We start from the raw sequence: 12,137 nt of genomic DNA, 5'->3' as shown, positions 1-12,137 counted from the left end.
ATATATATAAGTCTATGAAACAAACAAAATTGAAGCAACTATTGTTTACTCTATGCAACCAGTTACACATGCTTTTCAAACATAGCATTAATTTGAGGTTAGGATGTATACATCACGCATTTTTAGCATATGTAAACACTAATCAAGTTCCCCTCGTGAATATAAACATATTGTTATCAATATAAACAGCAACTAAACCATCTCATGTAGCGTAGGTGCGTTAAGCTTAAATTACACCTCTTTGTTTCCACATGCTGCAATTTAATCCTCATGACTTGATAGTGGTAGGAGCAACTTGCATGCGCTCGAATTAAACACAATCATCAATTCAACGAGGTATATAAATAGCTTGCGCAGGCGAAAACTACGCATATTCTCATTCGTGAACAGATTACCAGCAGGTTTATACCAGTGTAATAATAAAAGTAAGTTTAATTTTATAATTTTTATAAAAAAAATGTAAAACTAACGCCCTCTATATTATAATAGTTCTTATGTTTTCATTTTAATCACTTTTTCTTTATTTTTGGGAAAATTTAGTCTTAACATGGAGCGTTGGTGTGGAAAAACTGCGATTGTGACTGGAGCAAGTTCCGGGATTGGTGAAGCCATTGCTGAAGCTTTAGTCAAAGCAGGAATGCAGGTAATTTAATAAATCAATTAATATAATATTATTTAATAAATAATTTCAATAGAAAATTCAAATACTTTAATAATTTAATGGAACCTTGAATACTGAATATTTAACCTTGACCAATGTCGCTTCGTGCTAACCAACTTGTTATTTAAGTATTTCGCTTCATAGAGTTCTATTACATAACAATAACCCAATAACGTACAGTGTTATTTCATAGACTTATTCATATTGAAACTGTTGGCAGTTAGTACATTGTTTATTAGGTTTATTATCGCGTATTCAGTTTATAGTGCACTGTTTATCGCTTGCGTGTCGGTTTCGTTATTGCATTTTTTTATGCAATTCGTTATAACTTTGGTAATATTTATCGAATTTCGAATGTTTAAAGTTTAAATGGTTGGGTATTAAATTGTGTAATTAATAGAGTATGAATTTGAGTGAAATATTTAGTGTAAATAATTTTTATTTAACGTTAAACTTGATTGTTATAAAAAATTACAAATTTTTACTTTGGATGGTAATAAATAGAATTTTGAGAAAGTATTGAAAAACTAAATTAATATGTATTGTAGATAATTTAATTACCTAACGATTAGTGTTTAAATTATTCAAATCCAAGCATTTTTGTAGATATTATAGCAAAAACTAAACAATTAACAAAAAATTTAAAAATTTACAAAAACGGTCATATATAATTGCTTATCAGTTGAAATCTTTCGAATTTAGTGTTAATTAAGAGCCAATTAAATTATCTACCAAGTACTGTGGCGAGTCAGGTAGATTATATAGTATAAATGTTCTAAACTTAAGACGAAAGAGAATATTTAAATATAACATTATTTTTTAAATTCTCTTCTAATTTTAAACCTAATTTAATGACGTTTAGAACAAGAATTAACTATATAAACCCAATAGACTTTATTAAGCATTTAATTATCTTTAAAATGTATCAAAAATAATCAAAATCCATCAACAATTTCCCAAGTTATACTCAAAAAACTAAACATTTTAGGTTGTTGGTTTCGCCCGTCGTGTAGAACGCGTCCAAGCAAACGCCGCCAAACTCACCAACTGCACCGGAAAACTCCACGCTGTAAAATGTGACATCCGTTGCGAAGAAGAAGTCTGCAAGGCTTTCGACTGGACCACAAAGAACGTCGGAGTTGTCCACGTGCTCGTCAATAACGCCGGCGTCCTTCATCCGACCAACTTGATCGCTGGCGAGGCCGAAAAGTGGCGCGCCGTGTTGGAAACCAATGTTTTCGGTCTCTGCGTGGCCCAAAGAGAAGCATGCAAACTTATGATGGCCCATAACGTCGCAGGACACATTATCAACATCAACAGTATCGCCGGACAATGTAATCTGTATTTCCCAACGTTGAATGTTTACGGAGCTAGTAAACATGCAGTGACGAATATTTGTGATTGTCTAAGACAAGAATTGACTGCTAATAAGTCACCTATCAAGGTCACGGTAAGGAATATAATGTTTTTATTATATTTAGGCGAAAATAAATTGATTTTGCTTTTTTTTGTGTGTTTCTTTTAACAGAGTATTAGTCCAGGAGCTGTCAAAACTGAAATTTTGACAGAAGAAATATTCCCACCGGAAATGCGTGAGATGTTCAAGAGTATGCCAATGATGGAGAGCAAGGACATTGCTGACGCAGTTTTATACACATTGGGAACACCGCCAAGTGTTATGGTCAACGAAATTACGTTGAGACCTGTTGGTTCAATTCATTAAATTGAAACAAATCGTTGAAACTAAAATTATACTTTGGTTTATATTCAATAAAAAATGTTTATTAACTTTTTATTATTATAATAATTAGAGAATTTATACTTATGTTAATATTGAGTTTGATATAAATAACTAGAGTAGATGCTAGAATATTTCTCAGTTGTCAACAATTTTTTAGTTATACTGTTGAAGTGATTTAAGATTTTAAAAAAAGTAAAAATTTGTAAAAATGGAGCGTTGGTATCGAAAAACCGCAATTGTGACAGGAGCAAGTTCAGGAATAGGTGAAGCAATAGCTGAGGTTTTAGTAAAATCAGGGATGCAGGTAAATTTACTACAAAATTTAATAAAATTTTATAAAAACTTTATTTTTTGCAAATATCTAACTTTAGAGCTAATTTTAAATCATATACAATTATATTTTATTAAGTAGAAAACACAAATCTAATATAAAATTTAACTATCTTTAATTTGCTCTCAAAATGTTTGAAATCTGTTGATTGTCTTAGAAGTTATGGTTAAAAAACTAAAAAAAAAAAACACAAATTTTTAGGTTGTAAGTTTTGCGCGTCGCATTTAAAGCAAATTTTATGCAATTTAAAATAATATTTTACCTAACTAAATTAGCAAATCTAATGTAAAATTTATTTATCTTTAATTTGCCACTGATATTTTAAAAATTCATTGATTAGTTTAAAAGTTACGCTCAAAAACTAAAAAAAAAATATTTTTTTGAGGTTGGAGATTTTGTTTGTCGTATTTAAGCTCAATTTTATGCTATTTAAATTATATACTCTAAATCATAGAAAGTAAATTTAATGTAAAATTTAATTATCTTTAATTTACCGTCAAAATTATAAAAATCCATTAATTATTACAAAAATTATCCTCAAAAAACTATTTTCTAAAATTTTAGGTTGTGGGTTTTGCTCGTCGTATAGATAGAGTCCAAGCCAACGCAGCAAAACTCACAAAATACACCGGAAAACTCCATGCTGTCAAATGTGACATCCGCAGTGAGGAAGACATCTGCAAAGCATTCGAATGGACAACCAAAAACGTCGGCATAGTCCATGTCCTCATCAACAATGCAGGTGTCTTACCACCCACTAACTTAATATCAGGAAACGCTCAAAACTGGCGTGATATACTCGAAACAAACGTCTATGGTTTATGCATAGCTCAAAGAGAAGCATGCAAACTTATGATGGCGAATAAAATAGCCGGACATATTATTAACCTCAACAGTATCGCTGGGCAATCACATCTGTATTTTCCTACGTTTAGTATTTATGGAGCTAGCAAACATGCTGTTACGAATATTTGTGAATGTCTTAGACAAGAGTTGAATGCTAATAAGTGTAATATTAAAGTCACTGTAAGTATAACATGAATAGGAATATATGTTCCAAGTTTTTATTTAAAAAAAAAACATTTTTTTGTTTTTTGTCTTTTTTGCAGAGTATTAGTCCGGGTCCTGTAAGGAATGACATGTTGGCACCACAAGTGTTTATGGACCAATTTAAGGGCATGCCAATGTTGGAGAACAAGAATGTTGCGGATGCTATTTTGTATTCTTTGGGAACTCCTCCGGATGTTTTGATTAGTGAAATTATTGTTCGAGCTGTCGGTTCTGATTATTAATTTATTTTGTTGTATTCTCTTAAAATAACATAACCTTTATAATTTTCTTTAATTTTTGAATATTTTTCAATCAAAATTTTATTTTATTTTCTTACTTTCGGAGAATCGGTCTTGTTTGACTTGTTTCTTCAAATATTTTTTGATTTTCCTTGATTTTCCTCTTCATTATGCTTGTATTCTTCACTTTTTTTCTTTTTCTTCTTCATTTATTCAAAGATTTGACCATCAAAAGTTATAATTCCTTCCAAATGTCATCAATTCCAGTTTTCTTATTCGTTTTCTTTAAATATTTTAATGAATCTCTTCTTCATTGTTTTTAATTTAGTTTTTTCTTTTGATTCCTTCATATTTATCTAAATCTCTTTTCAATTCTCAATTTTCTTTAAAATTTTCATAATTTTTTCTAATAATTTTTCAAAATCTTCATTAAATTACTTAAAACACTACTTTCTTTTTCATTTCATCTTCCAATTTTCATATTTCTCTTCATTTTTCATCAAATTTTGCATTTACTTCCAATTCTTTTAATTTTTTCCAAAATTATTCTTTTGATCTAATTTTCTCATTCATTAATCTCTTTCCCCTACTAAAACCTTAAAATAAAACTCCTCTCCCTTTAATTTCTTACATAATCCTCTCCGTATATTCTCCAATTAGTTCTATAATGTTTGTCGACATCACGTTTCACTTGCAATGATAATAATTAGCAAATTATACACTCTTACGCTCACCGCGATCCTTAAACAAAACAATTGCTCACAACCCAAACGCACAAACACACAAACTCATTTAATCACTACTCAAGCCTCCACCAGCAACATCAACATCACATCAACATCAACTCACATTTCAGAATTAGAATATTTGAGTGTGACGTTGATTTAGTGCCAGTTGCATAATGCACTTTTTGCTAACCTTTACGAGCTGTTTCGCGCTTGTTCAGCGAATGATGTTTTCCATCACTTTGACTTATTGCTTCACTTATCTGCTCATCAAGCCATTCAGCGAGATGAATTTAGGTAAAGCGCACAATTGGCGTTTGGTTTCCGTAATGATACTCATGACATCGTAACATTTACGAAATTCGTATTTCCCAAATTGGTCAACGGCGCATTTTTGGACACAACGGAGATGTTTCCTGTAAAGATACAGTTAATACAATGATGATTACAGGATTTTTTGCGTTAAATTAATCTAACAGTAAGAAAACAGTAAAAATTTTTGGGGAAAGGTTTAATACTATGCCTCGATGTAACGATAACCTCCATATAACGTAAAATATCAAAAGTTTGAATAAAATCTTAATATTTTTCCATTTTTTGGTTTTTAAACTTAAAAAAATAATTTTTTAACCTAAAAACAAAGAAAATACTCATCTGACATAGAAAATATCCTAGAAATGAGGTTAGAAATTATAAAAATAAAGTCAAGTAAATAATTATCATAATTTTAACAATTATCATTGTTATTTCAGCAATAGAATTATATTATACTACATTTTGACCTTGAAATAATTTCCCAAAGAGTAATTTAAGTCTTCACTTGAACTTAAATGAACGTGCAAATGTGCAAAGTGCAATTTGACGACTTCCTATTTTCTTTTCGCCGGCGCACCGCAATAGAGGCTACCAGGTCTGTGGTATAGCGTGTATTGGTGTAACGTGTAACAAACACGTTTTACATTTTGCGAATGCACTTTCTTCGCCGTGTACGCACACATTTATATACATATATAGTCGTAGATAGGCGCTAAGCGTTCTGTTCTTGGACTCAAGTCCACTAAGCTTGGTTTTCTTCGTCTCCGCCGGATGTAATCAGCCGAGCACGAGACTGCATTCGAGGTGCATTAGAGGAAGAAGAACGTCATCGCGGTATCTAGTACACCAACAATCCGACAATCATTGCAACGTAGCAGGTTTCGTTTCGAGAGAGTTTTCGAAGTCTTTCATTCATGGAAGGAGATAAGGGGATTGGTTAGGTGTTTTAGAAAGAAATATATTAATTATGGTTGTGTTATCTGATAAGAATGTGTCTAGACTTATATTTTTTTGATAATTAAATAAGAAAAAAAAAATTGCCAAAATTTAGTTTTTTGAAATTTTTAACTTTTCCAACTCTTGTAACTTTTAAACTAATATACTTAGGATTATTAAATTTGGCAAATATGTTGATAATATTTTTGTAAATAAATGTACAAAATTTGAAGTAAATCCGTGTAACGGTTTTCATGAAATCTTAATTTTTGCAAAAAATGAATTTTTTGATAAAAAGTGGCAAAAATCATAATTAAATCATTAATAACTCTTAAACAATTTAATCAATCGAAGCCAAATATGACATTTAGTTGTATAATAAGATAATAAATACATATTAAAAATTGCAGAATATTTGGTAAAGCAGTTTTCAAGATATATCATTTTTTGCAAAAATAAAACTCTTTTTTCCAAAAAAAGTTTAAAACCTCATAACTCCTAAGAAAATACTTCAAATGAGTCCAAATTTTCAGAAAGTATCAATCATTTTCCGAAGATTGACATAAAATTTATAAAAATAATAAATAAATAATTTTACTTAATTAAAATAAATAATATATCCCCTTAACTTACTTAACTAACTTGACTAATACAGATTTCCAATTCAAGGTCCAAGGTAGTGCCACTCACTAATCATTTCTACTATCTATAATACACTATGTACATACTCTATTTGTTTAACAACATATAAACAATCAAAATAAAACAACCTTATTACAATTTAATTCACAAAATAAAAATTTGATTGCAACTCAACCTATAACACAACATTCCACTCGAACACACATCTCACCTCATCTTCATTTTCTATTCGTAATTCCGCAATTCTATTCACGTGTGCTCGTTGCAGTCGTGGTTGTGGCGAAGAGTTATGATGGATTGTAGGATTGTTGTTGTCGTGGTAGTGAAATGAAGACGACAATAATTTCGCCGGCGACGCGGCGAACGACTCTCAGCGGACAGTCGAGAGGACGACCGCGATCGGTGCACAACGCATACATACACCGTGAAAATTAGCAACAATCAGCATAATATATTCTAAATTCTGCAGTGCACCCAAAGGGGAGGAATAATAAATTTAGTGGATGGGAAATAATCTGGATTTTTAAATATTACAAGTAAGTTATTGAAATAATTTTTATAAAAAATTGTTATAAACAAATAAGACACAAATTTTTATTTATTTGTGAGAATTGTTTAATTTTATAATAATTATTTAAATTTTTATTAAAATAATTCAAAAGTTACTTACATAGAAAGCAATATATTAAGAATAACGGTCTAAAAATGAAAAAAATATGCTTTCTGCAATATAATTATTAATAAGTCAAGAAATATTAAAAATTTCTTAAATATTTAAAGATAACGAAATAGAATGTTAAATTTTACATTTATTACATAAATTTGGAGTGTTTTTATCTTACAGTTAATTAATTATTAACAAAAGAAGTTGCAACTTTAAAAATTTTAATATAACTGTTTCATTTGTCAATAAAAGCTACAAAAACAATTTCATAACTTAAAATTTAACATATATACATGTAAAATTTAATATAGAATCAACTACTAAAAAGAATTTTAGGATATCTCCATTATCTTCTGAATAAAATACATAAAACTAAACAAAATCAAAAATTTTCTATTTTTAGACCGTTATTCCTAACTTAATGAAAACAAAATTTTTACATTCAAAAAATTTAACTAAAAGTTACTTAAACTGGTTCACCAATAGGTTTAATAGTTAATTCATGCACTTGAACATGTTTCGGTGTTGATAGCACATAAGCCACCCCATCAGCAATATCCATAGGATTAAGCGCCACAGCTTGCGGCAGTTTCTTACATTCAGTCGAACTGTTATCAAAAATCTCAGTTTGAACAATACCAGGACTCAAACTCTATAAAAAACAAAACCACACATTAAACAACCAATAATATCACAATTTAAAAAAATACTTACAGTGACTTTAATCTTTGATTTCTTATCAATAAGTTCCTTTCTGAGTACTTCCGTCAAATTAGTAACTGCATGCTTACTAGCCCCATAGACATTAATCCCATCAGCATAATAATGCATATGCCCAAGTATACTGTTAATGTGTATAATATGTCCGTCGATTTTATTCGCCATCATTAATTTTATAGCTTCTCGAGTCCCAATACATAATCCCAACACATTAGTGTCTAAAATTTTCTTCCACAAAGCCGTGTCGCCATCTATGAGATTAGTATCAGTGAGAATCCCTGCGTTGTTGATTAAAATCGACGGCGGGCCATATTTAGCAACAATTTGCTTAAAGGCTTCCAAAATGGACGCCTCGGAAGTGACGTCACAGTAAACCGCGTGTAAAACTCCGTTTTTGTTTGTTTTTAATGTTTTTGATAAGGATTCAACACGAGATGTACGTCTTGCAAGCCCCACAACCTTGAAAATTATAAATAATTAGTTAATTATTTAAAAAATAGAAAAAATTTTTAAAAAATGATTTAATAACCTGTAATCCTCCTTTGACTAGACGCTCGCAGATGGCAGCACCTATACCGGAACTAGCTCCGGTGACAATTGCAAGTTTACCGTGCCACTGCTCCATATTATTAATTATAGTGATAGTTATCCGTTAAAACTGTTCTCAGATTATTTTCATCGCGGTATTTAAGTGCTTTTTAGATGTGTATCCTCAAATAAATCTAATGCACAATGTTGATGTAGGTTTGGACTTTTGAGATTAATAAATCATCGCGAAATTTATTGCGCATAGTTACATAAATATTTATATGCGTACTAATTTCCTCCAGACAACGAACAAACTGTAATTACATATTGTATTAAGTCAATAATTGTTTAAGTACGGCGGTGCATTGTTAGAGGCAAAATGTGCAAGGTTGAAACGCACTGAATGACAGGAAAAAAAATTTGTGATTTATGAAGCATACAGACATGGATGTTTGTTGGGTAATTTATTATTTTTTTATGCAAATGCTAAATTTAAAGTGGATATATATTAGGTATTCATGTGGTGTACAGATTTAGAAAAATTATTAGTTGTAGAGTATTTTTTTATGCTAAAAACTGTTTTTTGCAATAAATTGTTTATAAATTATTAAATTATGAAGATATAATAATAATTTTAATGGTAATTTCATTACAATCAATTTTTACATTGATTTTATTAATTTTATAAATATTAATTGTTTATAAACGATGATATTGCGATAAAAAACTGAAAATTGCAAATTTTGCATTTTTTTTTGAAAATAATTAATTCTTGGAATCAACAAGCAGAACTTTTAATTATTTCAATTTAAAATCAAAAATAATTGTTTATTATATTCAATTTCCGGAATTTTCATTAAAAAAATGTAAAAAACCTGATTTATTACAAAAATTTGGAAAATTGTTAGTAAATTGTGCATAACTCCGAAAATATTAGTGCTAAACAATTTATCTTTTTAGTAATTTATTTAGTATTCCACTGCGCATAATTTCTGTGAATTTTCCGGTTAAAACGTATTTTGATAAGAAATTTTAAAGGGAAAAAGGAAATTTTCAGAATTTGTACTAAAATAGCCAGAAATTTGTTTATAACAATTTAAATAACGTAGTTCCCAATAAAATAAATATTGGGTTATACGTAAAATTTAATATTACAAATAACTGCTAAAAATTATGGCGGTTACTTAAGTATTTTGTGAGTTATTAATTAATTACTGGAAAAAATGAATATTTTCATATTTTAAATAAAAAATCGAAAATTTTATGGATTTTTTTGTAGTATTTTGTAAATAACTCAAGAACTAATAAAGAAAAAAGCAATATTTTTTCAGTAATATACAGAGTATTATATTCCACATATCTTCTCTTAATACTGTTAAAATATACAAGTAGACAAAAAAGTTATAAACAAAAAAGTATAAAAATGAGAAAATAAATTTAAAATATAGTTTTTTGTTTATACCGTCGAAAATATTTATTCAACAAAAAACTTTTATACAAAATTAGATTCAGAATTTAACCTGGAATAAATATCCGTTTAAAAAATTATACTAACTTAATTAGTTTTCTTGTAATTCATAAAAAACTAATGGAAAAATACAATGATTCACTTTTACTCGTACATAACTCATAAATATTAAATACTGAAATTCTTCAAATAATCCACTTTAAATATCATATTTATTTTAGTTTAGAATTCGGATGCAATGTCAAATTTCAATCACGCACATTAAAATACTCAAAATACTTCAAATACTCCGATAAAACCCCACACTTCCTTCATAAACAAAACCTAAACAAAAAAAACCACAAAAAAGCAAAACTTCAAAGAATGTTTTCCTACGAATTAAAGAACAAAAAAATTCATGTTTTCCACTTTCCGCACATGAAATACCTCCCCAATCAGTATTCGCCACTCACGGAAACAACTTGTTTTCCCAAAACATTCACAAACTAATTGTTTTCGCCAGTTTTTCGCACGCGTTCGCGACGATAAAAATAAAATACCTTAATTGCAACGCAACTACCACATAATCACCATATATATTCCAGCTAGAAACAAGTACATAACTAGAAATAAGGTAACCTAAAAATTAAAACCAAACCAAACTAAAGCAAAGTAAAGTAAAGTAAATTAAAAAAAAACGGAAAATTGACCTATAATCATCCATATCATCATCACAATTGTATTCAAATCGATTCATTGAATATGAATGAATAACAAAACGGAAATAAATAAAAGCTGACCAGGAAGTGTGTTTACTTTGCAGTTTGCCATCAGTCATCAACTCCATTACAACCACTACAACATCAGTAAACACACACAGAAAAAAAAATGGCGCTAGTATCAAGCATATCAAACTGGTACCATCAAAATGTCGTCCTCGGAGGTGACCCACGTACAAAAGGATGGTTCATGGTGGATTCACCAATACCTGTGTTTTTTATCTTGGTCGGATACTATCTGTTTGTTCAAAAGATTGGCCCATGGATTATGAAAGACCGTAAACCCATGGAGTTACGTGGAATTATGTTGGCGTATAATGCTGTTCAAGTTGTGTTATGTCTTGGATTTTTATACCATGTAAGTAACTCTAAAATCAAAAAAATTTAAAAAAAAATTTTTTTAAAAAAAAAAATTTTAGATAAAAGAAATGCCGTTCAAAGAAAACTGGATCTGTTGTGAAAGACTAACAGACGACCATGACCGGAACTACAAAATGGCCGCCATGGGCTGGTTTTATTACATGGTTAAATTCATAGACTTAATCGACACGATTTTCTTTGTCCTGAGGAAAAAACAATCACATATTACATTTTTACATCTCTTTCACCATATTTCAATGGTGACTGTCTCATGGGCCTTGATGAAATACATTTCCAGTGGAGTCCTGGCAATTGGGCCCTTATTAAATATGTGGGTGCATTCATTCATGTACACATATTACTTTGCTGTGTTGTACTATGGTAAAATAAGTCTCTTCTGGAAGAAACTCATGACAAAAATCCAAATTGTAAGTAAAAACTCATAAAAATACTCTTAAGTCAAGTTTTAAGTCATGATGACTTAACACATAACACACTTGTGACACTTACAACGCAAATATTGAGTTTTCTCTTTGGCGGACATTTCGAAAAGTGAAATTCATGTCACTTTACTCAAATATAATATATTGACTTAAACTTAAGTCTGACTTAAGTCAACTTTACTTATGTCATTCCAGGCGCAGTTTTTGATCGGCACGTCGATCTTCATCGTGAACTTCGCCAATCCGTACTGCAACTTCCCGAAATTGTTATTGGTGCCGGTGATAATGCATGGATGCTCATTTATTTACCTCTTCAGCAAGTTCTATTACAACGCGTACATCCGCAGCCCGCTGAAACAGAAAAGTAATTAGTTGGAGATAGATTTAAATATTTAATATGCGATAATTTCTAATGATTTGTAAAGCTTATTTAATGACGTTTTAATGTATCGAGGACAATGTACATTAAAAATTATACCGTTCTAGTTTTAGCGCGCATGTTTTACATAAACCAGTGTGTTTGTTACTTTTACAATTCATCGGAAGGATGCGAAAT

The 12,137-nt window shown here is 29.8% G+C and overlaps 4 protein-coding genes across 6 annotated transcripts; 3 read left to right on the top strand and 1 right to left on the bottom strand.

The window, feature by feature from the left end:
- The first annotated feature begins 307 nt into the window (after positions 1-307).
- On the top strand, positions 308-2,454 carry LOC135801848 (farnesol dehydrogenase-like). Its single transcript, XM_065315373.1, has 4 exons — positions 308-425; positions 541-643; positions 1,650-2,111; positions 2,190-2,454. The coding sequence occupies exons 2-4, from the start codon at positions 548-550 to the stop codon at positions 2,382-2,384; spliced, it is 753 nt and encodes a 250-aa protein (XP_065171445.1). The 5' UTR covers positions 308-425; positions 541-547; the 3' UTR covers positions 2,385-2,454.
- A 110-nt stretch (positions 2,455-2,564) lies between these two features.
- On the top strand, positions 2,565-4,119 carry LOC135801857 (farnesol dehydrogenase-like). Its single transcript, XM_065315381.1, has 3 exons — positions 2,565-2,706; positions 3,298-3,759; positions 3,843-4,119. The coding sequence occupies exons 1-3, from the start codon at positions 2,611-2,613 to the stop codon at positions 4,023-4,025; spliced, it is 741 nt and encodes a 246-aa protein (XP_065171453.1). The 5' UTR covers positions 2,565-2,610; the 3' UTR covers positions 4,026-4,119.
- A 2,895-nt stretch (positions 4,120-7,014) lies between these two features.
- LOC135803411 (very long chain fatty acid elongase AAEL008004-like) lies at positions 7,015-12,066 on the top strand. Of its 3 annotated transcripts, none has more exons than XM_065317015.1 (4): positions 7,015-7,176; positions 10,823-11,136; positions 11,198-11,566; positions 11,777-12,066. In XM_065317015.1, exons 2-4 carry the CDS (start codon positions 10,888-10,890, stop codon positions 11,951-11,953), a joined length of 795 nt encoding a protein of 264 aa, XP_065173087.1. In that variant the 5' UTR covers positions 7,015-7,176; positions 10,823-10,887; the 3' UTR covers positions 11,954-12,066. The 3 variants fall into 3 exon arrangements, with proteins under 3 accessions (XP_065173087.1, XP_065173085.1, XP_065173084.1); XM_065317013.1 differs by lacking the exon at positions 7,015-7,176 and adding an exon at positions 10,448-10,633; XM_065317012.1 differs by lacking the exon at positions 7,015-7,176 and having other exon boundaries at positions 10,448-11,136.
- On the bottom strand, positions 7,509-8,712 carry LOC135803292 (farnesol dehydrogenase-like). The gene is made up of 3 exons (XM_065316886.1): positions 8,554-8,712; positions 8,019-8,483; positions 7,509-7,956 (listed from the first exon to the last, which is right to left on the bottom strand). Exons 1-3 carry the CDS (start codon positions 8,647-8,649, stop codon positions 7,771-7,773), a joined length of 747 nt encoding a protein of 248 aa, XP_065172958.1. The 5' UTR covers positions 8,650-8,712; the 3' UTR covers positions 7,509-7,770.
- Positions 12,067-12,137: the final 71 nt, after the last annotated feature.

Source organism: Atheta coriaria, unplaced genomic scaffold (assembly GCF_025399875.1).
Source record: "Atheta coriaria isolate IRGN ID8LTWV9N9 unplaced genomic scaffold, Caltech_Dcor_3.1 hic_scaffold_2_pilon, whole genome shotgun sequence".
Taxonomy (NCBI): Eukaryota; Metazoa; Arthropoda; class Insecta; order Coleoptera; family Staphylinidae; genus Dalotia; species Dalotia coriaria.
The sequence above is the reverse complement of the archived record's forward strand: the minus strand, read 5'-3'. Positions and strand labels throughout refer to the sequence as shown.

What these genes read in the sequence shown, in the direction of transcription:
- LOC135803292 (XM_065316886.1), bottom strand. Translation starts at nt 8,649, where the DNA reads ATGGAGCAGTGGCACGGTAAACTTGCAATTGTCACCGGAGCTAGTTCC. An exon ending in TAGTCAAAGGAGGATTACAG is followed by an intron (nt 8,484 to 8,553) that starts GTTATTAAATCA and finishes ATAATTTTCAAG; the next exon opens with GTTGTGGGGCTTGCAAGACG. An exon ending in AATCAAAGATTAAAGTCACT is followed by an intron (nt 7,957 to 8,018) that starts GTAAGTATTTTT and finishes TGTTTTTTATAG; the next exon opens with AGTTTGAGTCCTGGTATTGT.
- LOC135801857 (XM_065315381.1), top strand. Translation starts at nt 2,611, where the DNA reads ATGGAGCGTTGGTATCGAAAAACCGCAATTGTGACAGGAGCAAGTTCA. An exon ending in TAGTAAAATCAGGGATGCAG is followed by an intron (nt 2,707 to 3,297) that starts GTAAATTTACTA and finishes CTAAAATTTTAG; the next exon opens with GTTGTGGGTTTTGCTCGTCG. An exon ending in AGTGTAATATTAAAGTCACT is followed by an intron (nt 3,760 to 3,842) that starts GTAAGTATAACA and finishes TCTTTTTTGCAG; the next exon opens with AGTATTAGTCCGGGTCCTGT.
- LOC135801848 (XM_065315373.1), top strand. Translation starts at nt 548, where the DNA reads ATGGAGCGTTGGTGTGGAAAAACTGCGATTGTGACTGGAGCAAGTTCC. An exon ending in TAGTCAAAGCAGGAATGCAG is followed by an intron (nt 644 to 1,649) that starts GTAATTTAATAA and finishes TAAACATTTTAG; the next exon opens with GTTGTTGGTTTCGCCCGTCG. An exon ending in AGTCACCTATCAAGGTCACG is followed by an intron (nt 2,112 to 2,189) that starts GTAAGGAATATA and finishes TTCTTTTAACAG; the next exon opens with AGTATTAGTCCAGGAGCTGT.
- LOC135803411 (XM_065317015.1), top strand. Translation starts at nt 10,888, where the DNA reads ATGGCGCTAGTATCAAGCATATCAAACTGGTACCATCAAAATGTCGTC. An exon ending in GTCTTGGATTTTTATACCAT is followed by an intron (nt 11,137 to 11,197) that starts GTAAGTAACTCT and finishes AAAAAATTTTAG; the next exon opens with ATAAAAGAAATGCCGTTCAA. An exon ending in TCATGACAAAAATCCAAATT is followed by an intron (nt 11,567 to 11,776) that starts GTAAGTAAAAAC and finishes ATGTCATTCCAG; the next exon opens with GCGCAGTTTTTGATCGGCAC.